At 65.6% G+C, this 25,098-nt stretch overlaps 5 protein-coding genes, 1 long non-coding RNA gene and 1 other non-coding gene across 9 annotated transcripts; 3 read left to right on the top strand and 4 right to left on the bottom strand.

Moving 5' to 3' along the window:
- The first annotated feature begins 1,315 nt into the window (after window positions 1-1,315).
- LOC125320788 lies at window positions 1,316-1,448 on the top strand. The gene has a single exon (XR_007201281.1). It is a non-coding gene; the product is annotated as a U2 spliceosomal RNA (small nuclear RNA).
- Window positions 1,449-1,873: 425 nt separating this feature from the next.
- ZNHIT2 (zinc finger HIT-type containing 2) lies at window positions 1,874-3,810 on the top strand. The gene has a single exon (XM_048293202.1). It carries the CDS (start codon window positions 1,980-1,982, stop codon window positions 3,171-3,173), a length of 1,194 nt encoding a protein of 397 aa, XP_048149159.1. The 5' UTR covers window positions 1,874-1,979; the 3' UTR covers window positions 3,174-3,810.
- Window positions 3,811-3,936: 126 nt separating this feature from the next.
- On the bottom strand, window positions 3,937-8,441 carry LOC125320782 (delta(14)-sterol reductase TM7SF2-like). Of its 3 annotated transcripts, XM_048293205.1 has the most exons (10): window positions 8,249-8,436; window positions 7,724-7,902; window positions 7,401-7,449; window positions 6,938-7,102; window positions 6,581-6,678; window positions 6,021-6,135; window positions 5,430-5,592; window positions 5,064-5,144; window positions 4,858-4,980; window positions 4,355-4,442 (listed from the first exon to the last, which is right to left on the bottom strand). In XM_048293205.1, the coding sequence occupies exons 1-9, from the start codon at window positions 8,301-8,303 to the stop codon at window positions 4,902-4,904; spliced, it is 984 nt and encodes a 327-aa protein (XP_048149162.1). In that variant the 5' UTR covers window positions 8,304-8,436; the 3' UTR covers window positions 4,355-4,442; window positions 4,858-4,901. The 3 variants fall into 3 exon arrangements, with proteins under 3 accessions (XP_048149160.1, XP_048149161.1, XP_048149162.1); XM_048293203.1 differs by lacking the exon at window positions 6,021-6,135 and having other exon boundaries at window positions 3,937-4,442; window positions 8,249-8,441; XM_048293204.1 differs by lacking the exon at window positions 5,430-5,592 and having other exon boundaries at window positions 3,937-4,442.
- A 1,130-nt stretch (window positions 8,442-9,571) lies between these two features.
- LOC125320784 lies at window positions 9,572-10,326 on the bottom strand. Its single transcript, XR_007201280.1, has 3 exons — window positions 10,068-10,326; window positions 9,731-9,760; window positions 9,572-9,609 (listed from the first exon to the last, which is right to left on the bottom strand). It is a non-coding gene; the product is annotated as an uncharacterized LOC125320784 (long non-coding RNA).
- A 171-nt stretch (window positions 10,327-10,497) lies between these two features.
- ZFPL1 (zinc finger protein like 1) lies at window positions 10,498-14,545 on the top strand. Its single transcript, XM_048293207.1, is given in 9 exon segments — window positions 10,498-10,772; window positions 11,330-11,438; window positions 11,534-11,645; window positions 12,202-12,302; window positions 12,304-12,396; window positions 12,481-12,544; window positions 13,098-13,187; window positions 13,850-13,958; window positions 14,290-14,545. Coding segments are annotated over 9 exon segments (1,047 nt in total). The 5' UTR covers window positions 10,498-10,572; the 3' UTR covers window positions 14,459-14,545.
- A 160-nt stretch (window positions 14,546-14,705) lies between these two features.
- On the bottom strand, window positions 14,706-19,789 carry LOC125320787 (EGF-containing fibulin-like extracellular matrix protein 2). Its single transcript, XM_048293210.1, has 11 exons — window positions 19,493-19,789; window positions 19,191-19,239; window positions 18,539-18,681; window positions 18,433-18,493; window positions 17,914-18,033; window positions 17,510-17,626; window positions 17,240-17,359; window positions 16,671-16,784; window positions 16,155-16,287; window positions 15,748-15,931; window positions 14,706-15,297 (listed from the first exon to the last, which is right to left on the bottom strand). The coding sequence occupies exons 1-11, from the start codon at window positions 19,670-19,672 to the stop codon at window positions 15,088-15,090; spliced, it is 1,431 nt and encodes a 476-aa protein (XP_048149167.1). The 5' UTR covers window positions 19,673-19,789; the 3' UTR covers window positions 14,706-15,087.
- Window positions 19,790-20,075: 286 nt separating this feature from the next.
- On the bottom strand, window positions 20,076-25,062 carry LOC125320786 (FGF1 intracellular binding protein). The gene is made up of 11 exons (XM_048293209.1): window positions 24,959-25,062; window positions 24,496-24,582; window positions 23,920-24,118; window positions 23,590-23,716; window positions 23,228-23,328; window positions 22,641-22,774; window positions 22,176-22,284; window positions 21,658-21,721; window positions 21,155-21,241; window positions 20,940-21,037; window positions 20,076-20,679 (listed from the first exon to the last, which is right to left on the bottom strand). The coding sequence occupies exons 2-11, from the start codon at window positions 24,578-24,580 to the stop codon at window positions 20,610-20,612; spliced, it is 1,074 nt and encodes a 357-aa protein (XP_048149166.1). The 5' UTR covers window positions 24,581-24,582; window positions 24,959-25,062; the 3' UTR covers window positions 20,076-20,609.
- Between the last annotated feature and the right edge of the window lie 36 nt (window positions 25,063-25,098).

Here is a 25,098-nt window from a genome sequence, read left to right on the forward strand (position 1 = left end):
ACACAGGGCTGGTCCCTTTTGCAGCGAGATGAACACACCAAAAAAATTTGAAGTTTCGTATTTGATGCGACCCAGAAGTTACGATGCTCCTAAAAAAAACAAGAACAAAAAAACCAAAATTACAAGAACAAAAACCTAAAGGCTCAACCCAAAATTGTGAGCTTAAATATTCCCTGTGTTTAAAGCTATCTTCTTCCCAGCATCTTCAAAGCCTCTTTTGCTTAAGAGGGTAAAAGCATCTACTGGAAAAAAAAAAAAAAAAAAAAAGAAACAAAAAACAACCAAAAAAAAAAAAAAAAACTTGAAATAAGCTGAAAGACCCCCTTCATTGAAGTGAAAAGAGAGCTCTTACCCCCATCAGTTCCACAGAGGAAATGAGCCCCTCTAGTAAAGGCTGGGATTAATATACCCCTGGCCGGGCCCGCCTCTCCTTCCCACAATGCCCGGGGAAAAGGGAGGGGGCAAATAACACGAGGTATAAAAGTCCTCCGAGGAGCTACAGCTGTGTTGCTCCTCTGACTTAAATTCGAGATATGCAAAGGGCTGAACAGAGGAAAAAAAAGTCCTCAGGGCAATGATAACGCCTTCTTCTTCACTACAGCTACATCGAGTGAAAGGGCAGAGACCGGGTAAGAAATAAAATTTATTATTTTGGTAGCATAGGTAGATAAGTGGGATAACTAGTTGCTAATTTACATAACTGTTCCTTAGTGATTACTAAGTAGTACTCTACATGTGGCTAAGAAGGGTGAAGAATAGCAATGATATAAATGGTGTAGCTCTCGTTAAGATCTGGCTAATTAGGGCTATATACATTATAAAGAAAAATAACAGACCCCTGAGTGACGTTAGGGTTACGTCCGTGCCGGGTTCGCTCCCGTACGAGATATTTGGTACCGGGGCACAGATAGAAGTGCCCCGAAATGCAGCTTTAAACCCTTAACATGCTGAAAAAGAGAGAGCTTCCTTTGACTGAACCCCTTAAAATGAGGAAACGGGGGGTGCTTGCCTCCACTTAAACCAACACAATGGCAAAAAAATGGCTTCTCCCCTTTAAATTAATCCCCCGAAAAATAGGGAAATGAGGGGGTTTCCTCACTTTAAATCTCTCAAATGATGGAAAAAGGGGGATTTTTCTCTCAGTTCAAACCCTTAAAAAGGAGGGAGAACTGGGCTGCGTGCTCAATTTAAACATTAGGATGATGAAAATGCGGGCGTTACCCTTAACTGAAACCCATAAAATAGCACGCTTGAGGTTTTCCTCTTCCGTTTAAACCAGAAAATAATGGAAGATGGGGATTCCCTGTCAATCGATACCCCTAACAGCACAGAGAAAGCAGGGTTTCCTTCAAATGGTTTTTGCGCTCGGGAGTTGGACCCGGAGCTTGCTCCCTCCGCTCCGCGCATCGTCCCGGTATTGCAGTGCCTCCGGGAACGGTGCACCCCAACCGGGGACCTTCCACTGGTGAAAATCAGAGTAAGAAAGCAGAAGCGCTGGAGTTAATAATGCCCATGGCGACATCAGACACGGTTCAGGGATTAAAGTGTCGCTGCCGCCCGCGAAGGCGGCGCCGCCGGCTGGGGATCCTGCCCGTCCCTTCCCGTCAGCTCGCGCCCAGAGCATCACCTGCCGTGATCCCCGCCCGTCCCGGGAGGCTTTGCGATAGGGCGCTAATAGCGGGAGCGTTAATTAGCCGGTTACAGTGAAAAGGGACAGCGTGTGTCCGGTTCTGCACCTGGGCGGCGAAAAGAGCCGACTGCTGGTGCCGGAAAGACCCGAATGGTGGACGGAGGAGGGGGTTCGTGAGAGGGGGCGAGGGGCGCGGCGAGCCGAGCGGGGACGCAAATACCCGAGCGGCGGAGATTGGCGGAAAGTGGCTACAGGGCGGGGAAACCCTAACTGCGCCCCGTGATTGGCCAATGGCCTCTGAGCGGCGGGGCGGGCAGGGCCTCGCGGCAGTGCGGAGTCAGACGCCGAGATGGCGGCGGTGGGGGTGGATTCTCTGTGCGGGCTCTGCAGTGCCGCCGCGTCCCCCTACACGTGCCCGCGGTGCCACCGCCGCCTCTGCTCCCTGCGCTGCTACCGCGCGCACGGCCCCTGCGCCGAGGCCTTTTACCGCGATCAGGTTCTCGAGGCGTTGCGCGCTGAGCGCAGTTGCCCCCCGAGCCCCGCGCTGCCCGGGCTGCGCGAACTACGCGAGCCCGGGGATCCAGCGCGGCCTACGGGCCGCGGGCTGTGGGAACAGCTCAGCGAGGGGGAGCGCGACGGGTTCCGCCGGCTGGTGAGTTCCGGGGAGGCCGCGGCGCTGCTGCTGCGGTGGCGGCCGTGGTGGTGGCGCGGGCGAGGGCGAGTGGAGGAGCTCGGGGACGGCTCGGGGGTCGATGAGGAGGGCGGCGAAGGTCGGCCCGGCCCCGCCCCGCCCGTCCCGACATCGGTGCCCCCACTGAGCGCCCTCCGCGCCGCGCCCCCGTCCCCCTTGGTGCGATTCCAGCTGCCGAACGCGCTGTTCGGTTACGCCTTCGCGCTGAGCCTCCACGGCGGGGACGAGACGCTGCTCCCCGAGCTCCCCGACGCCGCCATCGCCGCCTCGGCCGCGCTCCGCGACCGCCGACCCTTCGCCAGCACAGCCGAGGCGCTTCTGAGCGCCCGGCGCGACGCTCGGGCCGCGGGGCTGCCCCTGAGCCCTCTCGGCGACAGTGGGGCGCTCCTGGCCGTGGCGCAGCTGCTGGAGGGTCGCGATAGTCGCGACCCCGGCGCCGACGTGGCAGCGGCTTTGTGGCACCTGTGGCGGCTGCTGAGGGCAGGGGCGCGGGTGCTGCCGCCCCCCGAGCGGGGCCGCTTTCGAGGGGCCCGCAGGAAGGTCGGGTTCCTGCTGAGCTGGAGCCGGGGGGCCACCGAGGAGCTCGGCCAGCTCGCCCGGGAGGCGCGGGGGGTTCACGCCGAGGTGGCCGCAGAGGAGGTGGCAATGGCCCAAGTCAGGGAGAGGCTGGAGAAAGTTTGGGGGGGCCCCCGACCGCCCCTCGGGAAGGAGCGGGTGGAGGAGGCGCCCTGGATGGTCACAGAGGGGGCCCGGGTGGTCATGGAGGGGGTTTTCGGGGGTCCCCGGCCTGCCCCAGGCGACGGTGCTGACAAGGGGGTGCAGGGTCGGCGGCTGATCGAGGAGCTGGACTGAGATGGGGAGATCCGGAGGAAACACCCCTGGGAGAGAATCCGCTGGCGAAGGGGCAGGACTGATGAACGCCCAGAGAACCAGGTCCGGGAAAGCTGCTCATTAAGGGATAGGACTAATGAACATCCAACAAAACAGTGCCAGGAATGACTCTCATTAAACGATGGGATTGAGGAGATCCTGGTGGAAGAGACCTGGCTCGTTAAGGGGTGGGACTAACCAACATCCAACAAACTAGTCTGAGGAATGACGCTCGTTAAGGAACGGCACTCATTAAGGGAGGGGACTAACAAGACACCGAGGAAGTGGATTCATGAGAGAAGCAGCTCATCAGCCGTCCAGACTAAGGAAGATCGAAGGAACAAGGCCCAGAACTGCTCGTTAAGGGCCGGGACTAAAGAACATGCCAAAAACCAGTCCTGGGGACGATGCTCACCAAGGAGTGGGACTCAGCAAGGACAGGACTTATGAGCAGTGAAACACCATTAGGAGAGATCCTGAATTAATTAAGGGTCTGGGCTAATGAAGGGCTGGTGAAAGCCGCACAATAACCAGATCCCGAGGAAAAGGAATGAGGAGCAAGCCTCCTTGTTAATGACCCGGCTAAAGAACATCCGGGAATAAACCTGGACCCAAACAAGCTCGTTGTGCTAATTAGTGAGTGTGGGCACTGATTGAATGTGGGTGCTGATTAATGAAGGGGGCACTGATTAATGAAGGAGAAAACTAGTTTATGAAGGGGGACACTAATTAACACAGTCAGAAAAAAGAGGAAGACCCCAAGACTTTATTACAAGTGATCCACAGTAATGGACCTGTGGAACCTCTGTCACCGGGAGGGATGAGGACCCTGGGGGCCCTTCAGCAGTTGGGGGGATCCCGAGGGGGGTCCCTCAGTTTATATGAGAGGGTCTTGAGGGTCCCCATTCTCAGTAAGTGCGGGTAGTCCCGAGGGGGTCCCAGGGGATCCCTCGGTTGATTTGAGAGGTATCCCGAAGGTGCCTCAGTGGATGGGGGGTACCTTGGGGGTTCCACAGTCAATGCGGGGAATCCCAAGTGGGTCCCAGGGGATCCCTCTGTGGATCTCAGGGGTCGCAGGGGGGTCTCAGAGGAAGCCTCAGTAGATGAGGGGCAGCAGCCGGTGGGGGACACGCTGGCACAACCCCCCCCAGGCCCCCCCAAACCGGCGCCGCTGCCGCCGCTCCCCCACGACTGCTCGGAGCTCCCGGAGCGCAGCCCCCACCAGGAGCAGCAGCAGGGGTGGGGACAGGCCTGGGGGGGACAGGGGGAGTCAGGGGGGTCACAGATCTCAGGGGAACAGAGGGGTCATGGGGGACAGGGGTTTCAGGGCCCGATACTGGGGGGTCTCTTGGGTGGGGAGGCAATTGGGAGGGTCTGGGTGTTGGGGAAGGGGGAGGGGGGGATGCCCGGCAAGGTCCGGAGGGGCAGGGACAGGCCCCCCCGGGTGTTTGGGAAGGGGGTCAGGGAGAGGGGTTTGAGGGGGTTGGAAGAGGCCCAAATGTCGGGGGGGGCAGGTGTTCTGGGGGGTTCAGGGGACACCCAGGTGGCTGCAGGGATTTTGGGGGGCTCAGGTGTCTGGGAGGACTCGGGGGAGACACAGGGTTTTGGGGGGGCCCCAGCGAAGGAGGAGTGCCCCAAGGGGGTGAGGGGGGGGGGGGGGTCTCACCACAGGGCAGGGTCCAGCCCAGCGCCATCAGCAGCTCCCCGAGGTCATCGGGGCGTCGCACCAGCCCCCACCAGCCCCCCACCAGCAGCACCTGTCCCGTGGCCGTGGGGACTGTGGGGAGACCTGGGGGGGGGGAAACAGGAGTTTGTGGAGTCCTAGGGCTTGGGGGTCCCAGGGCTTGGGGCTTCTGGATTTGGGGGTCTCACTGGCCACTCGGGGGTCTTGGGGGTTGCGGCTGAAGAGGCTCCTCTGGGTGGTGGCACCGTGGAAGATCCACAACCCCAGGGCTGGGAGGGAAGGGGAGGGGATGTCAGCGATCCCCCAAGTGCCCCGAGACCCCCCAGAGCTCCTGATGCCCCCCAAATCCCCCCTGATCCCACCCCACCCCCATTCTGCCCTACTGCCCCCCCATACCCCAATTAACCCCCAAATACCCCCTAGTGCCCCCATTAACTCCACGTCCCCCAGATCTCCTCCAGTGCCCCCCGTTAATCCCCAAATCCTCCCCAGTGCCCCCATTTGCCCCCCAGTGCCCCCCCCCCCCAATTCCCCTGGTGCTCCCCCGTGCCCACCGTAGAGCCCCCCACAGGCGGCACCCCCGGCTCCCCCCAGCCTGTTTTGGGGTCTCTGCAGGAGCAGCAGCGCTGGGAGGGGACCCCCAAAAGGGCCCCAGGCCAGAGCTCCAAAGACCCCAAGGAACCCCCCAGGGCCAGGGGAGGAATTCCTGCTCAGCTCCTGGGGAAGGTGGCACAGGTGAGACCCCACAGCCCCCCCCGCCCCAACCACACCTCATGCCTCGGGGGGACCCCAAAACCGCCCTGGGGACCCCACAGATACTCCCACTGCTCCCTACACCCTCAGGAGTCCCCCCTGTATCCTCCCACGCATCCCCCCCCTGCCGTACTCCCCCAATGGGGTCCCACTCCCCTGGGGGGGGCCCCCCTTGTCTCCCCCTGTGTCCCCCCGCGAAATTTCCCCCCACCACGTCCCCCCCGTGCCCCCTCGTCTCCCCCACGTGTGGTTTCCTCTCACTCACCCCTCCCCACGTGCCCCCCCCCATGTCCCCCAGTGCCCACCCGTGACCGCCCCATTCGTGTGGTCCCCCCCGTGTCCCCAGTGCCCCTCCAGGTGCGATCCCTCCCGGTGCCCCCCGCGCCCCCCACCCTGAGGCGCCGTAGCACCGGGACCCCCCTGAGCGGCCACCACGAGCGCGAGGGGCAGCGACGGCGACCCCCAGAGCCGCTGCTGCTCCCCCAGAGCCGCCGCCAACACCAGCAACTGGGGGGGGACATTGGGGGAGGATATGAAGGGAAATGGGGGGAGCAAAGGGGGATGTAAAGGCGGGGGTGACATGGGGGGGCCAAGGGGGGGCACAGATGGGGGACAGCGGGGGGAAGAGCCTGTTAACCGCCTGTGCCTGCCCCTGATCCCAGTGCTCCCAGTTATTCCCAGTTTGCCCACAGTAACCCCAGCCGCCCCCCCTTCCTCCTCCACAGATCCTCCAATGCCCCACCACACCCACCCCGTGTCCCCCATTTGTCCTCCCAGTCCCCCCCAGTGCTCCCAGTCCCCTCCCAATGCGTTTCCATTCCCCCCCGTACTCACCCAGTCTTCTCCCAAGCCCCTTCCAATGCTCCCCAGTTCTCCCAGTCCCCCCGCAGCTCCCCCGAGTCCCCGCCAATTCCCCCCAGTCCCCTCCCAGTTGCTCCCAGTGCCCCCGTACCCAGGCGCTGAGCCCGACCCGCTCCCAGTGGAGACTCTCGGGTGGCTCCAGCGGGGACCCCAGTTCCCCCCCCACGAAGAATTCGTAGACGGGGTGTCCTGGAGGGGGGAGAGCACGGCCTCAGCACCGCCGGATACCCCCAGCCCCCCCCCGTAACGACCCCACAGCACACCCAGCCCCTCCCTCAGCACCCCCCGAGCCCCCCAAGGCCCCCCCATAGTTCCCCATGGCCGCCCCAGCCCCCCTCCCTCCGTGTCCCCCTCCAGCACCCAGAGACCCCCAGCCACCCCGGCCCACTCTGACCCCCCCCAAGTCCTCTCCCCGGCCCCCCCCAAGCCCCCTCAGCCCCCTCCTCACCGTGCCCCAGCCCCCGCAGTCGCCGCCGCACGAGGAGGACGAGCCCGACCCCGAAGGCGATGCTGGACGCGGCCGCCGCCAGCGGGGGGAGGAGGGGGCACAGGGGGGGCAGGGGGACCCCCAGGGCCAGTGCCCCCCCCAGCGCGGCCCCCAGCGCCAGCAGCCCTGAGCCGGCGGCAGTGAGAGCTGCGACCCCCGAAGGGACCCACCCCGGACCCTCACCCAAACCCCCACAAAAGGACCCCCTGCCCCCCCAGTTCAGCCCAAATGGACCCTTGACCATCCTCCCGACCCCCACCCAGACTCCCACCGGGACCCCCGACCGCTCCCACTCCCTCCGAAGGGACCCTGAGCTCTGACCCCCCATCCGACCCCCTCAGGGACCCCCGCCAGCCCCCCCAAAGGGGGCACACTGAGCCCCTCCTCAAAGGGACCCCCACGCCCCCCGAGAGCCCCCACTCACAGCTGAGGTCCCGGAGAGGTCCAGGGGGTCCTGGGGTGTCATCGGGGGTCTGGGGACAGCGAAGTCACCCTGACCCCCCCTTGACCCCATCTTGACACCCCTGATTCCCCTCGACCCCTTCCCCCAAACCCTTGACCCCCCCTTTCACCCCCCCGACTCCTCCAGGTCCCCACCCCTCTCCCACTATCCCCTTCCCGTGTCCCCACATCCCCCCGAGCCCCTCTCTCTCCCCTCCCCGTACCCCCCACCTCCCATCCCACACCCCCCAAATCCCGCCCCTCCCTCCCCCATCCCCCAGTGCCCCCCCAGTGTCCCCCCCTCACCCTCGGGGGTCTCCAGCAGCTCCCGAGCCCGTGCGCGCCCACCCAGGCGAGGACGAGCGCGAGGGTGCGGGGGGTGGGCAGGGCCAGGGCGGGGGTCCCCCAGCCCTCCCCCTCCCCCACGCTAGCGCTCACGACCCCCACGAGCCCCAGCGGCAGCAGCAGCGTCAGAGCCCCCGCGCCTGGGGGGGGGGGGGGGGACGGCGTGAGCCCCCATCCCCCAAAAAAGGGACCCAGGGATTCGGGGACCCCTCCCCCACCCGAGAAAAGGGGTCCAGGTGTGTCCCCCTCCCCAAAAAGCGGACACGGGTCACTCTCCACGTCCCCGCAGGGGGTCCGAGTGCCCCTCGACCCCCAAAAGGGGTCCCCGGTGCGACCCCAACCCCTCCGGAAAGGGAACCCAGGCCGCCGGAAACCCCTTCCCCAACCCCCAAAAAGGCATCGGGGACCCCCACCCCAAAAACGGGACCCGGTTGTGCCCCCACCCCCCAAAACCGAACCCTCTGCCCCCGGCCCTCCTCCCCTTACCCCAAGGCCCCCCAAATTCTAGCTCGGGAGGAGGGGGCGCTCGGGGGCGCTCCATGGCTGGGGGGGATCAGGGGGTTCTGGGGGGGTCCTGGGCTCCGCCCCTGAGGGCGTGGCTTGGCCGTGGCACCACGCCCCTCACCCGGGTGACGTCACCACGCTGTACGCTGATTGGCTACGGCACTGTCCCTCCCCGCTCTTAAAGAGACAGACACTCCGGTGCTTCGTGACGCCACGAACAACGTCATCACCCACCGAGAGCACGGCCACAGCAAAAACTCGTTTAATGAGTAACGAATGGGGAGAGGGAGCAGACACAGAGCAGGAGGGGCTCACAGGTCCTGGGGGTCCCTGGCACATTGAGGGGGGTCTCACACATCAGGGGGTCCTGGCACGGGGGGGTGCCTTTCACGGGGGTCCCTCACAGGGCAGGAGGCTGCACGTGGGGGGTCCTTGCACAAGGGGGTCCTGCCCCGGGGGTCCCCAGGGTCCTGTGACGGTCCAGAGTGTCCCACGCGGTTCTCTCTTGCAGGAGGGGCCCACAGGGGTCTCAAGGGTCCCACAAGGGTCCCATGAGGGTTCCACAAACGTCTCAAGGGTCCCACGAGTGTCTCTCTTGCACGGAGGGGGGGTCCCGGGGGTCTCCTGAGGGTCTTGGGGTCACTCCACAACGAGGTGGAACCTCTCAGCCTCCTCGAACTGGGCGTTCATGGAGGCGGCCCAGGCCTCGAGCTCCGACAGCTGGGGAGGCGATGGAGGAAAAGGGGGGGGGGGGTCAGGGGGGCAACAGGATGAGGGGAATGGGGTCGGGGGGGGGAGGGTCCTGTAGATTCCTGGGGGGATCTGGGGTTTCTGGGGTGCCTACGAGGGCACCGAAGGGGTTACGGAGTCCTGGCAGCGGGGGCATTGTAGGGGTCTGGGCGTGAAATGGGGACACTGAGGGAGGACATTGGGACTCCAGAGGAGTGGAGGGGGTCCTGAGGGGCTGCGGGGTCATTGGAGGGCTCACGGGAAGGTCCTTGGGGGGTTCTGGTGGTGTGGGGGGGTCCCCGGGGGGTGTCACTCACATCAATAGGCGTCACCTTCTTCTTCCTCCTGCGCTCAGGGCCGCCGCCAATGCCGGGGAGGTCGAGGGGGGGGATCTGGGGGGGCTTGGGGGGGGCTGTGGGGGGCAGATTGATGGGAAGGGGGCTCAGCGGGGCCCCCCCCAGCCCCCGGGGGGTCCCCCCCGCCTCCAGGCGGCTGTAGGAGCGCCGGACCCGGGGGGCCACAGGAGGGGGGATGGGCGAGGGAGGAGGGGAGGGGGCGACAGAGGGGGAGGGGGGGTGGGGAAGGGAGGGGTCGTTCTCCTTCTGGCTCTGGAGCTGTGGGAGAGGGTTGGGGGTGTCAGTGTGGAGGAGGGGAGGGCAGAGGGGTCCCCAGGTTATCGGGAACCCCCTCTCCCCACAGTGCCACCACCCCCCCCCAATCCCTCCCCCAACTCACCCGAGGGCTCCGTCGGGGTCGGTCAAAGTCCTGTGGGGGAGGGGAGGGGTCTGTGAACCCCAAAACTGGGAACTCCCTCCCAGTGTGCTCGATGCCCCCCCAACCCCGAGATCCCTCAATCCCTGGGGCCCTGGGACTCCCGGAACACCCCCCAGGACCCGCCACAACCCCCCAAGACCTCCTCCCGAACTCCTGGGACCCCTCAAGCCCCTGAGAGCTTCCAACTCCTCTGACCCCCCCCAAAACCCCCTGGAACCCTCCTCAAACCCCTTGGTGCCCCCCCGACTCCCTGAACCGCCCCCAAGTCCCCGGAATCTCTCACAGTGACCCCACTCACGGGGCTGCCCAGGGGGCTGCGGGACGGGGGTGCCCAGGGGGGGCCGCCCCGGGGGGCCGAGACCACCAAGCGCTTGGAGCTGCGTCGCGTCACTGGGGGGGGAAGATGAGGGATGTGGGGGTGCTGACCCCCCAACTGGCCCCCGGGACTCCTCCCGAGCCCCCCAGTTAACCCAGAAATCCCCCAGGAACATCCCAAAGCCCACAGAGCCTCCCCAGAGCCCCCCCCACCATGTACTGCCCCGGCCCAAAATCCTCCCTGGATCCCTCCAAGACGCCCCCAGCCCCAACAGAGCCCCCGCCAAAGCCCCGCCCAGACCCCGCCCCCTCCCATACAGCTTCCCCAAATACCCCCCCCAGGGACCACCTCACCCCCAAATGTCGCCCATAGACTGCCCCTAGGGCCTCCCCAGAGCCCGAAGACCCCTAGGACTCCCCGGACACCCCCAGATTCCCCCTCACCCCTCGGGGTCGCCCCCGCCGAGCGCCGCCCGCCGCCTCCCGCCATGGCCATTCGAACAGACGGCAGTGACGTCATCTCCCCGCGCCGCGCGGGAACGCGGTGGGCGGGCTCCGGCCGCCATCTTGGGTGTGGCGGCTTTGTCGGAGACAGGCCACACTTCCGGGAAAATCTGCATGAAGTGACGCAATCAAGGAGCGACGTACCCGGAAGCGCCAGCGGGGCAGCGCGTCGCCATAGGAACGTGTGAGTGGGGGGCGGGGGGAGCTGGGGGGAGAATTTGGGGGAGCCTGGGGGGGCTCCGGGGGCGTCCGGAGGGAGTCCTGGAGGGTCTGGGGGGTCCAGGGGAGTCCTGGGCGGGGTTTTGGGGTGTCCCGTTGGCGTCCGGGCGGTGCTCGGCGGGTTCTGGGCAGTCCCGGGGGCTTCCTGGGGGGTCCTGAGGGGTCTCGGACACCGGGAGCCCTGTGAGGAGGGGGAGGAAGGGAGGTCCTGGGCCTCATCTGGGGCGTCTGAAGGGAAGTCTGGCGGGGGATCGGGGCTCCGGGGGGGCCCAGGGAGTCCCGCTGGGTATCCAGGGGGGTCTTGGGGAGAGACTGGGGGGTCTCGGACACCGGGAGCTTCTTCTGAGGAGGGCGAGGAGGACCCAGGACCCCTGGGAGCCCCCAAATTCCAGGGGTCCCCCACGGTGGGGGCAGGGGGCTCCCAGAAGCATTTGATGGAGGGGACGGGACGGGAGGATTTTTTGGGTGGGGGTGGCGGGGGTTCCCCCGCCCTCAACGCCCCCCCCCCCCGCGGTCCCCCAGCCTCGCCATGGGCCTGTGCAAGTGCCCCAAGCGCCGGGTGACCACGCTCTTCTGCTTCGAGCACCGCGTCAACGTCTGCGAGAGCTGCCTGGTCAGCGCCCATCCCAAGGTCCGGCGGCGGGGGGCTCCGGGGTGGGGGGGGCTGGCGGTCCCCAAACCCCCCGGGACCCCCCCTTGACCCCCCAACCCCCCGTGTCCCCCCAGTGCATCGTGAGGTCGTATCTGCAGTGGCTGCAGGACAGCGATTACAGCCCCCAGTGCCCCCTGTGCGAAGCCCCCCTGGGCGAGCGCGAGACTGTGCGGCTCGTCTGCTACGGTGGGGGGGCTCCGGGGGGGCCCTAACGCTGACCCTGACCCTAACGCTGACCCTGACCCTAACCCTAACCCTAACCTGCCTTTGGGAGGGCAGGAATGAACTCGCAGCAGGGCTGGAGGGGCTTGAGAGTGACTTTCAGGGGGCTTTAAGGGAGTTTTAAGAGTTAGGGGGCTCTGGGGGTGTTGGGGGTCCTTAAACTGGATTTGGGGGGTGCTGGGTGCGGCTTGAAACTGAGTTCTGGGACCCTAAAACTGATTTTAAGGGGGGGGGGACCCTGAAACCACCTTTAAGGGGATTGGGGATCTTGAAGTGGACTTTGGGGTGGTGTTGGGGGGTTGGGAGCCTTAAAAGTGAGTTTTGAGGGGACAGGGGGAGTCTAAAGCGGCTTTTGAGGGGTGGGGAGGGGGCTGGTGGTGTTTGGGTCCCCCCCAGGCCCATCCAACCCCCCTAAAACTGCCCCCTGGGCCCCCCAAGGCCACCCTAGAGATTCCCGTGGGACCCCCAAATCTCTCCCAGGTGGGTTTTGGGGTCCCCCTGACCCCCTGTGCCCCACCAGACGTGTTCCACTGGCCGTGCCTGGCAGGGTGGGCACGGGCGCTGCCCCCCCGCACAGCCCCCGCCGGGCACCGCTGTCCCCAGTGCGGGGGGCCGCTGTTCCCCCCCCCCGAACCTGGAGGGCCCCGTGGCCGAGGCGCTGCGGGCGCGGCTCCGGACGGCGCCCTGGGCGCGGCCCGGGCTGGGGCTGCCGCTGGTGAGTGCCCCAAACATCCTAAGAATATACTTAAATACCCCAAACCGCCCAGAAATACCCCAAAATACCCCAATCTCCCTACAGATCGAGGACTCCGAGGAGCTGCCGGAGCCTGAGACTGCCCAGGAGCCAGACAGGGGCTGGGATGGTGAGGGGTGACCCCCAAAAATACCCTCCAGGGCCCCCAAAAACATCCCCGGGACTCCCCAGACACCCTTGGGACTGCCCCCCTATTTCTACCCAGGAACGTGAACCTCCCCAGAACTCTCAAAAACCTTCCTGGAACTGCAAAAAACACTCCCAGGATGGCCCAAAACCCACCAGAGACCCTCAAAAATGTTTTCTGGGAACCTCTATTCCCTGCCCCAGGACACCGCAAACCTCCCGGGGCTCCCAAACCCTTCCCAGGACACCCCAAAACCCCCCTGGGACTCCACAACCCACCAGGGACACCCCCCTGGGAACCCTGACCCCTGGGGAGACCCGCAAAACCCTCCTGGGACCCCCAGCCCTCCCCTGAGCCTTCTCTGGGACATCCATATCTCCCTGGGACCCCCCCAAACCTTCCCTATGGGACCCCAAAACCCTCTGGGAGACCCCAAACCGCCCCCCCCCCCAAATTTTTTCTGGCACATCCCAACCCCTTGAGAGCCCCTAAGTTCTGCCGTGGGACACCCCAACCCCCAATTCTGTCCCCGCAGCCCCCATCACCCCTCCGGAGCCCGCCCAGAGCCCCCCCCCACCTCACGCCGTCGTCCACATGGGGGGGGAGACCCCAACCCTGCACCCAGGTGAGTCCGGGGGGGCCGGAGGGGGTTTGGGGTGTCCCCATGGTGCCGGAGAGCCTTGGGGGAGCACCATTAGGTTCCATTAGGTACTGTGGGACTCTGTCGGGCTCCAGAAAATTCTATGGGGGTCCCATTGGGTTCTATAGGGTTCCAGAAGGTTCTGTGGGGTTTTACGGTGGTCTGTGGGGTTCTAGAAAGTTCTATGGGGTGCTGTGGGGTTGTAGAAGGTTCTACGGGGTTCTAGAAGGTTTTGTGGGGTCCCATTGGGTTCTATGGGGCTCCATTGGGTTCTGTGGAGCTCTGGAAGATTCTATGGGGCTCTATGGGGCACTGTGGGGCTCCAGAAGGTTCTGTGGGGTTCTATGGAGCTCTGTGAAGTTCTAGAAAGTTCCGTGGGGGTCTCATTGGGTTCTGTGGGGTTCCAGAAGGTTCTATGGGGCGCTGTGGGGCTCCAAAAGGTTCTGTGGGGCTCTATGGTGTTCTGTTGGTTCCCATTGGGTTCTATGGGGCTCCAGAAGGTTCTGTGGGGCTCTGTGGGGCTCTATAAGATTCTGTGGGGTCCCCACTGTGGGGTTGTGGGGCTTGGGGACCCCATGGGAGGGCAGGGTTTGGGGCCCTCCAGGCCCCGCGGGGAGGTTTTAGGGTCCCTCTGCCCTGCCCCACAGGCTCTGCCCCCCGCAAGCCCCTGGGGGGGCGCGAGTCCCGGAGCCCCCCCGACCGTGACGAGGACAAATACCGGCGCCGGCCCCTGGCATGGGTGCCCCCCAAGTTCAGGTGGGGTTGGGGGCTGGGGGGGCACTGGGGGGACACTTGGGGAGGGGTCCTGGGGGTCACTTTGGGGAAGCCGGGGACACTTTGGGGGAGTCACTAGAGGTCACTTTGAGGGGTCACTTTAAAGGGGTCCTGGGGGGCATTTCGGGGGCTCACTTGGGGTCATATTGAGGGTCGCTCTGGGGGGGTCCCTTTGGCAGTCTCTTGGGGCACCCCGGGGGATACTTTGGGGGGGTCATGGGGGATCACTGGGGGTCCCTTTGGGGGGCTCTCCGGGGGTCACTGTGGGTCTCTCCGGGGGTCCCCGGTCCCCCTGTCACCCCTCCCCCCGCAGGTGCCGCATGCGTGGGGCCCAACGGCGCCCCCTGCTGGTGCTGTGCCTGGGCGGGGCTGCGGCCTTCGCGCTGCTGCTGCTCCTATTGGCCAGCCTGGGCAGGGGTGGGGCCGACTCTGACCCCGCCCTTGAGCCGCTCAACAACCCCCACGTGCGGGTGGGGCACTGACCACGCCCCCAGGGGCGGGGCCTGGTGTGGAGGGGCGGGGCTCTGGCAGGGTGTGGCCAATAAATGGTGCCCCCTTGTGGAGAGGAAGGCAGAAGTGTCCATGCGATTCTTGGAGAAGCACCAGTTCCTCCCAGTGAGCCCCAGTTCCATCCCAGTGCCCTCCCAGTAACACGCCAGTTCCTCCCAGTGTCCCCAAAAACTTCCCAGACCCTCTCAGTCCCTCCCAGTTCCCACCACTCTGAACTGCTCAGCACTAAGACGCTCATTGTTTGCCCCCACACTGGGGGTCCCGGGGGTTTCTTTGGGGGGTCATGGGGATGGTTTGGGGGATCCTTTGGGGGAAGCTGGGGCTCCCAAGGGAGAAATTTTGGGATCCCAGGTAGGGTGAGGGCTGTCCCAGGGATGGTTTGGGGCAGGCCCGGGGGGGGGGCTTGGGGTCCTTGGAGGGTCCCAGAGGGTTCTTCAGGGGGTCCTGGAAAAGACCTGGGGGAAATCGGAGGTCCCAGGGGGGGTTGGGGAGTCCCAGGTGGGTTTGGAGGCCCCAGGGCACAGTTGGGGCTCCCGGAGGTGTTTTGGGGGTTCCCGGTGGAGTTTTGGGGGTCCTGGGGGGAGTTTGGGAGTTTCACCCCCTAGAATGGGTGGGCCCCTACTGCCAGGTGGAGGCGGAGCAAGGCCAGGCCGCGCCCACGCGGAGGGGGCGGGTCCCAAGCGCTGGTGGGCGTGGTCTCGGCGGGCGGGGGGCGGGGCCCGCGTGGGAGGAGCTCCAGCTCCAGCAGCAGCTGCCGCGGGCCCGCCAGGGGGCGCGTGAGCTCCAGCAGCGAGCTGTGATTGGTCAGCGCCTGCCGGGGGGGCGGGGTCACACGGAGACCCCACCCCCACCTCCCGGGCCCCCCGAATTCCCACCACCCCCCCCCCCCCCCCAAAAATGTCCTAAAGACCCCCGAAAAACACCGAGTGGCACCACAGAGAATCAACCCCCCCCAGATTCCCCCCGGGCCCCCCAAACTCCCATTGAGCCCCCCTAAATGCCTTAAAGACCCCCTTCCAAATACCCCAAAGGACACCAAAGAGACCCCAAATCACCCCACAGATCCCCCAACCCCCCACTTAACCCTTCCCCACTGCCCTCTAGACCCTCCCAAAATACCTCAGAACCTCCTCAAAACCACACCAGACACCCTCAAATTTCCCCTTAGCCCCCCCCAAAATGCCTCAGAACTACCCCAGATTCTGCTGAGCCCCACCACAAGCTCTCTCCACCCCCCCCAAACCCTCCCAGCCCCTGGTACCCGCAGGCGAAAGGTGCCAGGGGGGCCTCCCCGCAGCCGCAGCCTTTGGGGGTCCCCCGGGGGGTGCTGGAGCTGGAAAATCCCAGTGGGAACATCGGGAATTTGGGGAATGGCCAGGAAACGATGGAGGAGCCAACGGGGGCGGGGGGCGCAGCCGGGGACACCCTCGGGGCACACGCAGGTCCTGGAGATCCCCAAAAAGGAGTGTCGGGGGGGCTCCAAACCCCCCGGGGCCCCCAAAAACTCCCCTCAGATCTTGCCCCTTCCCCCCCGGTGGGGTTATAGGGATCCCCCAGGATTTTGGGGTGACCTGGTGGGGGTCACAAGGAGTCTCCCCAGATTTTGGGGGTGCACAGAGGGATCGCGTCCTGTCCCTGGGGTTTTGGGGTGCGTGGGGGGGTACCTACCCGTTGCTGCGGGGGTGAGATGTGTAGGGTCCCCGGCAGAGCTCGCGGGGGACACAGAGGTGCCCCCCAAAAGTGTTGAGGCAGCTCTGGGCCCCCCTGCAGTCGTGGGAGCCCTCAGTGCACTCGTCCCGATCTGGAGGGGAATGGGGGGGGCTTTGGGGGCAGCTGAGCCCCCCCACACTGACCACAAAGCCCTCGACCCCCCAGAGCTCCCCCAAAACACCCCAGAGCTCTGCCCAAACCCGCCCTTGACATCACCAACAAGGAAGGGCCCTCAAATCCCACACAAAGCCCCCAAACCGCCTCACAGCCCCCCCAAATCACTCCCAGAGCCCACTCAGCCTCCCCACAGAGCCCCCGAGTCCCCCCACCCACCACAAACGGCTCCCCCACTGCCCCAGAGCCCCCACAGCTCCCAAACCGCACCAGAGACACTGCCCAAACCATCCCACAGCCCCTCCAAAGCCCCGAAACCGCCCCAAAGCCCCCCCAGCCCCTTCCTGAGCCCCCCCATACCCCGGCACAGCCCCCTGTCCTCAGCGTAGCCAGGGGGGCAGAGGCAGCTAAAGCCCCCTGGGAGATTCTGGCAGCGGTGCTGGCACGGGACCCCCGCCTGGCACTCGTCCACATCTGAGAGACCCCCACGAGGTGGGGGGGACAGAGACCCCGGTGAGGCCCTGCAGTGATGACGGGGGGGGGGTGGGCAGAGCCACCGGCGGCCCCGCGGTGACACCCGAGGGGTCTCACAGCCCCACGCCGGCAACGCCCGTGCCACCCCCACCCCACCCCACCCCACCCCACCCCACCCAGCAGTGGGCGGCCCGCGGTGGGGGCGGGACTGCGAACCGGGGGAGGGGCTCTGTGTCTGTGGGAGGGGTCTGATAGCAGGGTGGGGGGTCTGGGCGGGGAAGGGGGCGTGGTCATGGCCCTGGGGGCGGTGCTACTGCTCTATGGGCGTGGCTACTTATCTGGGGACGTGTCCATACCCAGGGTGGGCATGTCTACACCAGATGGGTGTGCCCAGGACCGGGGGGGCGTGTCCATAAGGGAGTGGGCGTGTCCTCACCTGGCTGGGCGTGTCTTACCGTGGCACTCGTGCCCGTCAGCGCCCAGTGCAAAGCCGGGGCGGCAGCGGCAGCGGAAGGAGCCGAAGGTGTTGAGGCAGTGCTGGGAGCAGCGGGCGCCCATGGAGCACTCGTCCACGTCTGTGGGCGGGAAGGAGGGGCTTCGGGAGAGGATTTGGGAGGCCTCACCTCCCCCCAACCCTCCAGGGCCCAATGACAGTGGGGGAAATCCTCCCCCCGTACATCTGGGGGTGTCCCGGAGGGGTCCCGGTGGCCTGGGGGGGCTCTGACCAAGGCAGGAGCGGCCGTCAGGGCCGAGGCTGAACCCGGGGTGGCAGCGACAGGCGAAGGCTCCAGGGGAGTTGGCGCAGCTGTGCTGGCACCAGCGGAACTGGCACTCGTCCTCATCTGTGCCAGAAACAGCCAAAACCACCCCATAAACACCCCCTGGAACCCACACCCAGCCCTCCTCCTCATCTGCGCCAGAAACAGCCAAAACCACCCCAAAACTACCCCATAAACACCCCTGAGCTCCAAACCCACCCCATAGAGCCCCACAGCTCCCTTTACCCCATAGCCCCACCCCAAATCCCCCCATATTCCCCCCGAACTCCCCCACAGTTCATCCTAGCCCCCCCAAATCCTCCCCAAAACTCCCGTAACCCTCCCACGCCCCCCAGGACCCTTGCACTGACCCACGCACTCGGTGCGCCAGTGTCGGTAGCCAGGGGGGCAGCGGCACTCAAAGCCCCCCGGGAGGTTGATGCAGTCCTGGCTGGGCCGGCACGGGGGGGGCCCTGCGCACTCGTCCACGTCTGGGGGAGGGCACAGGAAGGGGAGAAGCACCGGGACTCCCTCCTGACTGACCCCCAATCATGGGATCACCCCCCCTACCCCTGCAGGGACCCCCCAAAATCACACCCAAAAACCCCCGGGGCAGCCCCACCCTCCCAGGCCACACCCCGAAACACAACCTGTGCTTTAGCCCGGCCCACAAATCAGCCCCACCCTCCTAGACCACGCCTCGCCTGTAAACCACGCCCACAAACCAGCTCCGCCCTCCTTTTGGCTCCACCTGCTGCTCCTTGGCCACACCCGCCACCCGTTTGGCCACGCCCCTGCATCTTTCAACAGCCTCGCCCACCGATTTGCATAACCATAGCCACGCCCCTCGCCGCGGGCCCACCCACCCCTCAGGCTCCGCCCCTTCTCACCTGCGCAGGTGCCGTCGGGGGCGGGGCCGAATCCGGGCGGGCAGCGGCCGTCGGGGGCCGGGGCCGGGGGCGGGGCCGGGGGCGGGGCCGGGCCGGGGCCGGGGCCGGGGCCGGGGCCGGGGCCGGGGCCGGGGCCGGGGCTGAGCAGCGCGGCCGAGCGCGGCAGGCACAGGTACCCCCCGAAATGGTTCAGGCACTTCATGGATCCCCGGCACGGCGGCGGCCCCGCCCCCGCGCACTCGTCCACGTCTGGAGGGGTCCGGGGGGGCAGTAAAGGGGAACCCCCCCAAACCAGCCCCGTCACCCACTGAACCCCCAAAGCACCCCGAGAGGGGACCCCGTGCCCCCCTGCCGCGAAACAGCCCCAAGATCTCCCCCAAACACTCCCTGAGACCCCATCGAACTCCCTCAGGACTCCCCCAAAACACCCCCCGAGACCCTAAACCGCTCCTCTCCAACACCCCCGACCACTCCTGAAGTGACCCTGGGAGCCCCCAAACACCCCTGGGGAGGGAACACCGAGAAGGGACCCCCGAGACACCCCCAGTCCCCAAAACCAGCCTGGGAACCCCCAGAACCCCACCACATCCCTGGGGGGGCCGGGACCTCCGAATGCCTCCTGCGGACCCCGGGACACCCCAAAACCCGAGAACCCCGCCGCCCTCAAATTTGGGACCCTCAACCCCCCCAGACTGGGGACCCAACTTCCCCCGCCCCCCCCAAGTTGGGGGCCCCAACCCTCAGATCCCCTCCCCCACCTTTGCAGTGCTCGGTTTCGGGGTCCCACTCGTACCCATCGCTGCACTCCTGGGGGGGGGGCGAGAGAGAGGGGGTCACCCACCCCCCATGACCCCCCCCAAGTGACCCCACACCCCTCCCCCCGCCCCCACCCTCCCCATCTCAGCCCCTCCCCCATCACGACTCCAGAAGTTTGGGAATGGGGGAGGGGCCAAGGTATTTTTTTGGGAGGGGGGACTCGGGCGTTTGGGGCGGGGGGGAAGATTTCGGGAGGGGAACCAGAACCCCCCCGCCCCTCCCCCCCAAATCGCCCCTTCCCCACCGCATAATCCTCGGGCTCCTCCAGGTCCGGGGGGGCCGCGGGGGCCACGGTGGCGCTGAGGAAGAGGAGGAGGAGCAGCGAGGGGGGGCCCATGGCGCTGAGGGGGTCAGGGGGCGTCACCCCAAACTCTGTGACCCGCCGGAGGGGCCCAGCCCCCTCCTGGCAGCCCCCCCCCTCCATCCCCGGGACGCCCCTCCCCTACCAAAGCCCCCTCCGGGGTTGGGGGAGGAAGGGGCGTCGCTGTGGGGGAGGGGCGTTTCGAGGGGGGGGCCCCGCCGTGGAAGGAGTGGAGGTAAGCCCCCCCTCCCCCCCCCCCCCCAAAAAAAAACCCCGTGGCCTCACTTACCCCTCTCGGCTCTGGCCCCTCCCCCGAGGCTCAACAGATCCTCCCCCCCCAAAATCGGCCCCGAAGCGCGGGAGGGCCCCTCCCCCATCCCTCAATGCCCCTCCCCCTCCCTTCATTCCCCCAACCCCCCCCGAGATTTGGGGACCCTTCAATTCTCCCCCTCCCAAACCCACCCCTTCCCCAAAATCTCGGGGTCCAACCCCCCAAGCCACCCCCCACAAACGCCTCCAATTCAGCTCCATTTCCACCTCTTTATTACTCCCTCCCCCCCACCCCCCCCCCGCCCTTCTGGGGTCACGTGGGAGGAGCGCCCAAAAATTTCGGGGTTTCCCCCATTTTGGAGCGGTCCCGCTTGCCAGACACCCCCAGCTTTGGGGAGTCTCCATGGGGTTAAGTCGAGGTGTCCCAGTTTTGGAGTCACCCCTTTTTTTGGGGTTCCCCAATTCCCAATGTCCCGATATTTGGGGTGCTGCCACTCCTGCATCCACTGGATTTGGGGTGTCCTAATGCCCACAGTCCCCATTTCCGGGGGATCCCCCGGACTCCAAATATCCAAATTTTGGGATGCTGCTCCTCCATCCTTGGGGCTGTCAGATTTTCGGGATTCCCCCTCTTTTTCGGGTCCCATATTTGGAAGCTGCCCCATTTTTGGGGTGTCCCTTGCCATTCGGGGGGCAACTCCCAAATCCTTTAATTTCCCAGAGGTGTCGCATCCTCGGGGTACCCCAGTTTTGGGGTCTGCGGTTTTCGGGGCCGGCCCGTTTTTGGGGCTCAGTCGTGGTACATGCGCAGCAGGCAGGCAGTGATGGCGGCCATGTAGCGCTCCCACAGCGCCTGGTGCCTGCAAAACAAGGCAGCCCAAAACTTTGGGGGGGTCCCTCGCTTTCAGGGAACCCCCCTGGTGTTTCAAATCACCCCTCAGCCCAGTTTTGGGGTGTTTTTAGGGTCCCTCTAAAGGTTGCCGGGGAAGATTTGAGGAATCAGGGGGGTTTCCAATTCTGGGGTCTCACCTGAAGCCTGGTAGGTTCCAGGGGGGATCTGGGGGTGCTCAGGGGAATTCGAGGGTGGTTTAAGGGGGTGTTTCCGGTTTTGGGGTCTCACCTGAAGCCGGGCAGGTTTCGGGGTGCCGCCGTGTACTGGGTCAGGAAGAGCCGCAGGTCCCCCGGGCTCCACTTGTCGGAGCGGCAGGGCTCGATCACCTGCGGGGACCCCAAAGCCCACCCGGATTTTTTTGGGGGGGGGTCCCAGTTTAGAGAATCCTACTCCAGGAATGCCAGGAAGTTTTTTAGGTTCCCGTTTTTGGGGTCCCCCCTCACCTTCTCCACCAGGTCCACGAAGAAATCCCGAACGTCACGGGCGTGGGTCAACTTCCCCCCCACGTTCACCAGCGCCCGGGACAGCGCCTGGGGGGCACAAGGGTGTTTTGGGCACCCCCCCCAAACCTGGGACCCTCCCCCAGAGCCCCCCAAACCCGGGAATCCTTCCCAAGCACGGACCCAGTTCTTTGTGGGGGGAGCCCAGGATTTTGGGGAACTCCCATAACCGGGACCACCCTCCCAGGACCACCTGAGCCCCCCAAAAAGAACACCCAGGACCTCAGGGGGCTCTCAGGATTTTGGAGACCCACCTCCCATCCCAAAATTCCCTTCAGGGGAAACCCAATGCTGGGGACCCCCCCCCCACTCACCCACTCACCCCCCACAAAGGTGCCCAGGGGGGTCCCCTGGGATTTTAGGGGGTCCCAGGATTTTTCAAGGGGTTCAGGGGGATTTTGGGTCCCCTCCCCCCCTCAGGACTCCCCCTTTTTTCAGGGGTTCACCTTGAAATTGGCCTCGAGCTCGTTGTAGACCGAGATCTTCCCCCGCAGGGCCGAGCACACCAGGCTAGGGGGAGGAGGTGGTTTGGGGGGACCCAGGGATCCCCCAAAACCGGGGCCCCCCACCGAGGACTCCAGCAGCCCCTCCCCCCCACCCCAAGAAAGACCCAAGGTTTGGGGGGGGACCCAGGAATTTGGGGCACAAATGGCATTTTTGTGGGGGGCACTGGGCCACCCACCCACAAACTGGAGAAGTCTGGGGAGATCCAAGGGTTTGGGGAGATGAAAGTTTGGGGGATCCCAGGAAATTCTGCAGGACCCGGAGATTTGGGGGACCCGCCCAGTTTTGGGGGCCCCAGGGGTCTGAGGGGGCTCCACTGCTGGGGTGGCCCTGCTCGCAGTGAGCCCGCTTTTGGGGTGCCCCATAGAGTTGGGGTGCCCATTATCAGGGTGTGGCTGTTTTTGCTGTCCCCGTTTTTGGGGTGTCCTTGTCCTGGGGTGTCCCCATCCTGCGGTGTCACCTCTTGTGCTGGTCCAGCAGGTCCTTGTCGGTCACCAGCACCTTCAGCTCTTTCAGGTCCTGCAGGAAAGACTTGGGCAGGTCCCCATCTGGCTCAGCTGCCTCGGGTGCTGGGGACAGGGGGATACCGGGGGTCACGTGGGGACAGGGGGACACTGGGGACACCACGGAGGTGTCGCAGTCACAGAGACACTGGGGATGCTGGGGACATCTTGGGGTCATGGAAACATTGGTGGTCACCAGGGTCCCTCGGGGTCACCAGAACACCAGGTCACGCCTGGGGGGTTCCCGATGTCACCAGGGGGGTCTCTGAGTGTCCTTGATGTCCCCAAGGCATCTCCTCGCCCAGAGCCCCCCACCTCCCTCCCACACTAAAGATGTCACCCACATGTCCCCCACACTGGGGGGTGTCCCCAGGCGCGGGGTGCCGGGTGATTTGGGGGGGTGGGGGGCTTCCGGGGCTCACCCAGTGCCCCCTGGCTCCAGTGCCCCATCATGCTCTGGGCGCAGGCGGCGAAGTCCCCAAAGGTCAGGAACTGCAGGCGCCGCTTGCCGGTCTCAAAGCGGCTGTTGGCAAAGAACACGATGGCGGCGTAGTCCCTGGGGGGGCAAAACGGGGTGGTCAGGGGTCCCCGGCCTCCAAGGGAACCCCCAAACCTCCCTTAAACCCCTCAACAACCCCAACACCCTCCGGCACCCCAAATCCTCCCTCAGCACCCTAAACCCCGCCTAAGCACCTCCAAACCCCCCCCACATTCCCAAACCACTCCTAGAACCCCCAACCCCCCCTCGCAGGTGTTGCCTGCACCCCAAAACCCTCCCCCACAATGGGGGTCCTAAAAATCCTTCTTGACCCCCACCAGGACTCCCCTGGGACCCCCCCCCGGCAGCACTGGAGACCTCCCCAGCACCTTCAGGTGGTCCCAACACCCCCTGGGGCCCCCTAAATCCACCCCCAGGGGCAGCCCCTTGCCCCCCCCCCCCCCCCCCCCCCAATTTGGGCCCCCCCTCAATTTGAAGCCCTGTCCCAATTTGGGGCCTCCCCAGACCCACCGTGCGAGGGGTGGGGGCAGCAGGAAGAGCTGCTGGATGTTCTCGGCCAGGGGCCCCCGCAGCTCCTCCACAGCCTTGAAAACTCTCTTGAAGTTGTCAAACTGGGGGGATGGGGAGGGTCAGTGCCCCAAAATCACCCCAAAACCCCCCCAGACTCCAGAACCCCCCAGAACCTGCAAAACCCCTTTGAACTCCCCCACTCCGAGCTCCCCAGTAGGGCCAGACCACGCCCCCCGCCAGCCAAAGCCCCCCCCGTTTTTGGGGTTTTCCTCCCCATTTTTGGGGTTTCTCCCCCATTTCCCTCCCTCCTGGTTTAGGATTCCCCCGTTTCTCCCCCGCCCCCCCCGGGTTTGGGCTCCCACCTGGCGCCGGCAGCTGCGGATCCCGACCCCGGTGCGGGCGCTGATCTCATCCAGCTCCTTCTTGGTGCCCTTGGAGAGTTTCTTACCGAGGAGCTCCCGGGCCAGGGCCTCATCAAAGGCGTAGTACCTGGGGGGCCCAGCACCTGTCCCAGCGCTCCCAGTCCCCCCACCTGTCCCTCCCTGTTCACTCCCAGTCCCCCCAGCGTCCCCAGTTACGCTGTTCCAGTCTCTCCCAGTCCCTCCAGTTTGCCCAGTACCGCTGCATGAGCACGGCCTGGCACTCGGGGGGATGTCCCAGTGCCCCCCAGTCCCTCCCAGTGCCCCCAGTACCGCTGCACGAGCAGCGCCTGCCGCTCGGGGGGGATCTGGAACAGCAGCTGCTGCAGCAGCCGGGGCGGGGCGTGCAGGAGCCGCTCCAGCATCTGGAAGGTTCTGTAGTGGTCGCGGGTGTCGCTCTGCAGCACCGCCACCGATGTCCCCTCCCGCTCCAGCACCCCGCCCCGCAGGCGCCGCGCCACCGCCTCGGCCACTGCGACAGGGACGTTGGGGACATTTAGGATGTGAGGGACACTGGGGAGAGCACTGGGACATCGGGGACATTGGGGGTGCCATTGGGACACCGGGGACAGCACTGGGGACACTGGGTATCCCCCAGGTGTGTGCCAAGCGTCCTCCAGATGTGTTCAGGTGTGTCCCACTTGTCCCAGATGTGTCCCAGCTGTGTTCCAGCTGCCCCTGCTGTGTCCCCAGCTGTGTCCCAGCCATTGCTCCTCAGGTGTCCCAGGCGGATCCCAGCTGTGTCCCAGCTGTCCCCAAATGTCCCAAGGTGTGTCCCATTGTCCCGAGTGCGTCCCAGCTGTCCCAGGTGTGTCCCCGGCCATGGCCCAGCTGTCCCGTGTCCCTCACCCGAGTGCCCGTCCAGCCACAGCCGGTACACCTCCTCGTCGATCAGTGTCGTGTTCCCCACAAACACGTCCAGGTCGCTGCTCATCCCTGCGGGGGGCCACGGTGTCCCCAAGTGTCCCCAAATGTCCCCAGTGGCCCCAAGTAGCCCCAGACACGCTGACCCCACACCGGGACACGCTGACCCTAAACTGGGCCGTACTGGGAACGCCCTGAGCCCCTCCCGCCACCCTGGGATCACCCCGGCCCCAAACTGGCCCGTACTGGGACCCTCTGACCCCAACTGGGCCATACTGGGAATCCCTCCCCACACCCCAGCCCAAACTGGGACCGCCCCCCCGAAACTGGGCCGCACTGGGAGCCCCTCCCCCCCAAAGAGCAGTTACGACCCCTTCCCCCCGGGAGACCGCCGGGACCCTCGCCCCTCCCCCAGCCCCTGCCCCCTCCCCGCCCCTCCCCCACCGACCGGCGCCGTTCCGCGCGCTCCTCGCGCGACGCAGAGCGATGGCGTCACGGGCGCGGCGGTGACGTCACGGCGGGGCGGGGCCTTTCCTGCCCCTCCCCCCGCGGCGCGCGAGCTCCCCACCCCGAGCTCCCCGAGCAAAA

The sequence above is a fragment of the Corvus hawaiiensis genome (genome assembly GCF_020740725.1).
Source record: "Corvus hawaiiensis isolate bCorHaw1 chromosome 34 unlocalized genomic scaffold, bCorHaw1.pri.cur SUPER_34g, whole genome shotgun sequence".
NCBI lineage: Eukaryota > Metazoa > Chordata > Aves > Passeriformes > Corvidae > Corvus > Corvus hawaiiensis.

Excerpts from the sequence above, each read along its gene's own strand:
- ZNHIT2 (XM_048293202.1), top strand. The coding sequence starts at position 1,980 with ATGGCGGCGGTGGGGGTGGATTCTCTGTGCGGGCTCTGCAGTGCCGCC.
- LOC125320782 (XM_048293203.1), bottom strand. The coding sequence starts at position 8,303 with ATGGAGCGCCCCCGAGCGCCCCCTCCTCCCGAGCTAGAATTTGGGGGG. Across the intron at positions 7,903-8,248 it reads AGAATTTGGGGGGCCTTGGG|GCGCGGGGGCTCTGACGCTG; the intron begins GTAAGGGGAGGA and ends CCCCCCCCCCAG. Across the intron at positions 7,450-7,723 it reads GCTGCTGGAGACCCCCGAGG|ACCCCCGATGACACCCCAGG; the intron begins GTGAGGGGGGGA and ends CGCTGTCCCCAG.
- LOC125320787 (XM_048293210.1), bottom strand. The coding sequence starts at position 19,672 with ATGGAGGGGGGGGGCTGCCAGGAGGGGGCTGGGCCCCTCCGGCGGGTC. Across the intron at positions 18,034-18,432 it reads CCCCGACGGCACCTGCGCAG|ACGTGGACGAGTGCGCAGGG; the intron begins GTGAGAAGGGGC and ends GCCCTCCCCCAG. Across the intron at positions 16,288-16,670 it reads GGACAGGGGGCTGTGCCGGG|ATCGGGACGAGTGCACTGAG; the intron begins GTATGGGGGGGC and ends ATTCCCCTCCAG.
- LOC125320786 (XM_048293209.1), bottom strand. The coding sequence starts at position 24,580 with ATGAGCAGCGACCTGGACGTGTTTGTGGGGAACACGACACTGATCGAC. Across the intron at positions 23,329-23,589 it reads TCCGCAGCTGCCGGCGCCAG|TTTGACAACTTCAAGAGAGT; the intron begins GTGGGAGCCCAA and ends CCATCCCCCCAG. Across the intron at positions 21,722-22,175 it reads CTGCTGGACCAGCACAAGAG|CCTGGTGTGCTCGGCCCTGC; the intron begins GTGACACCGCAG and ends TCCTCCCCCTAG.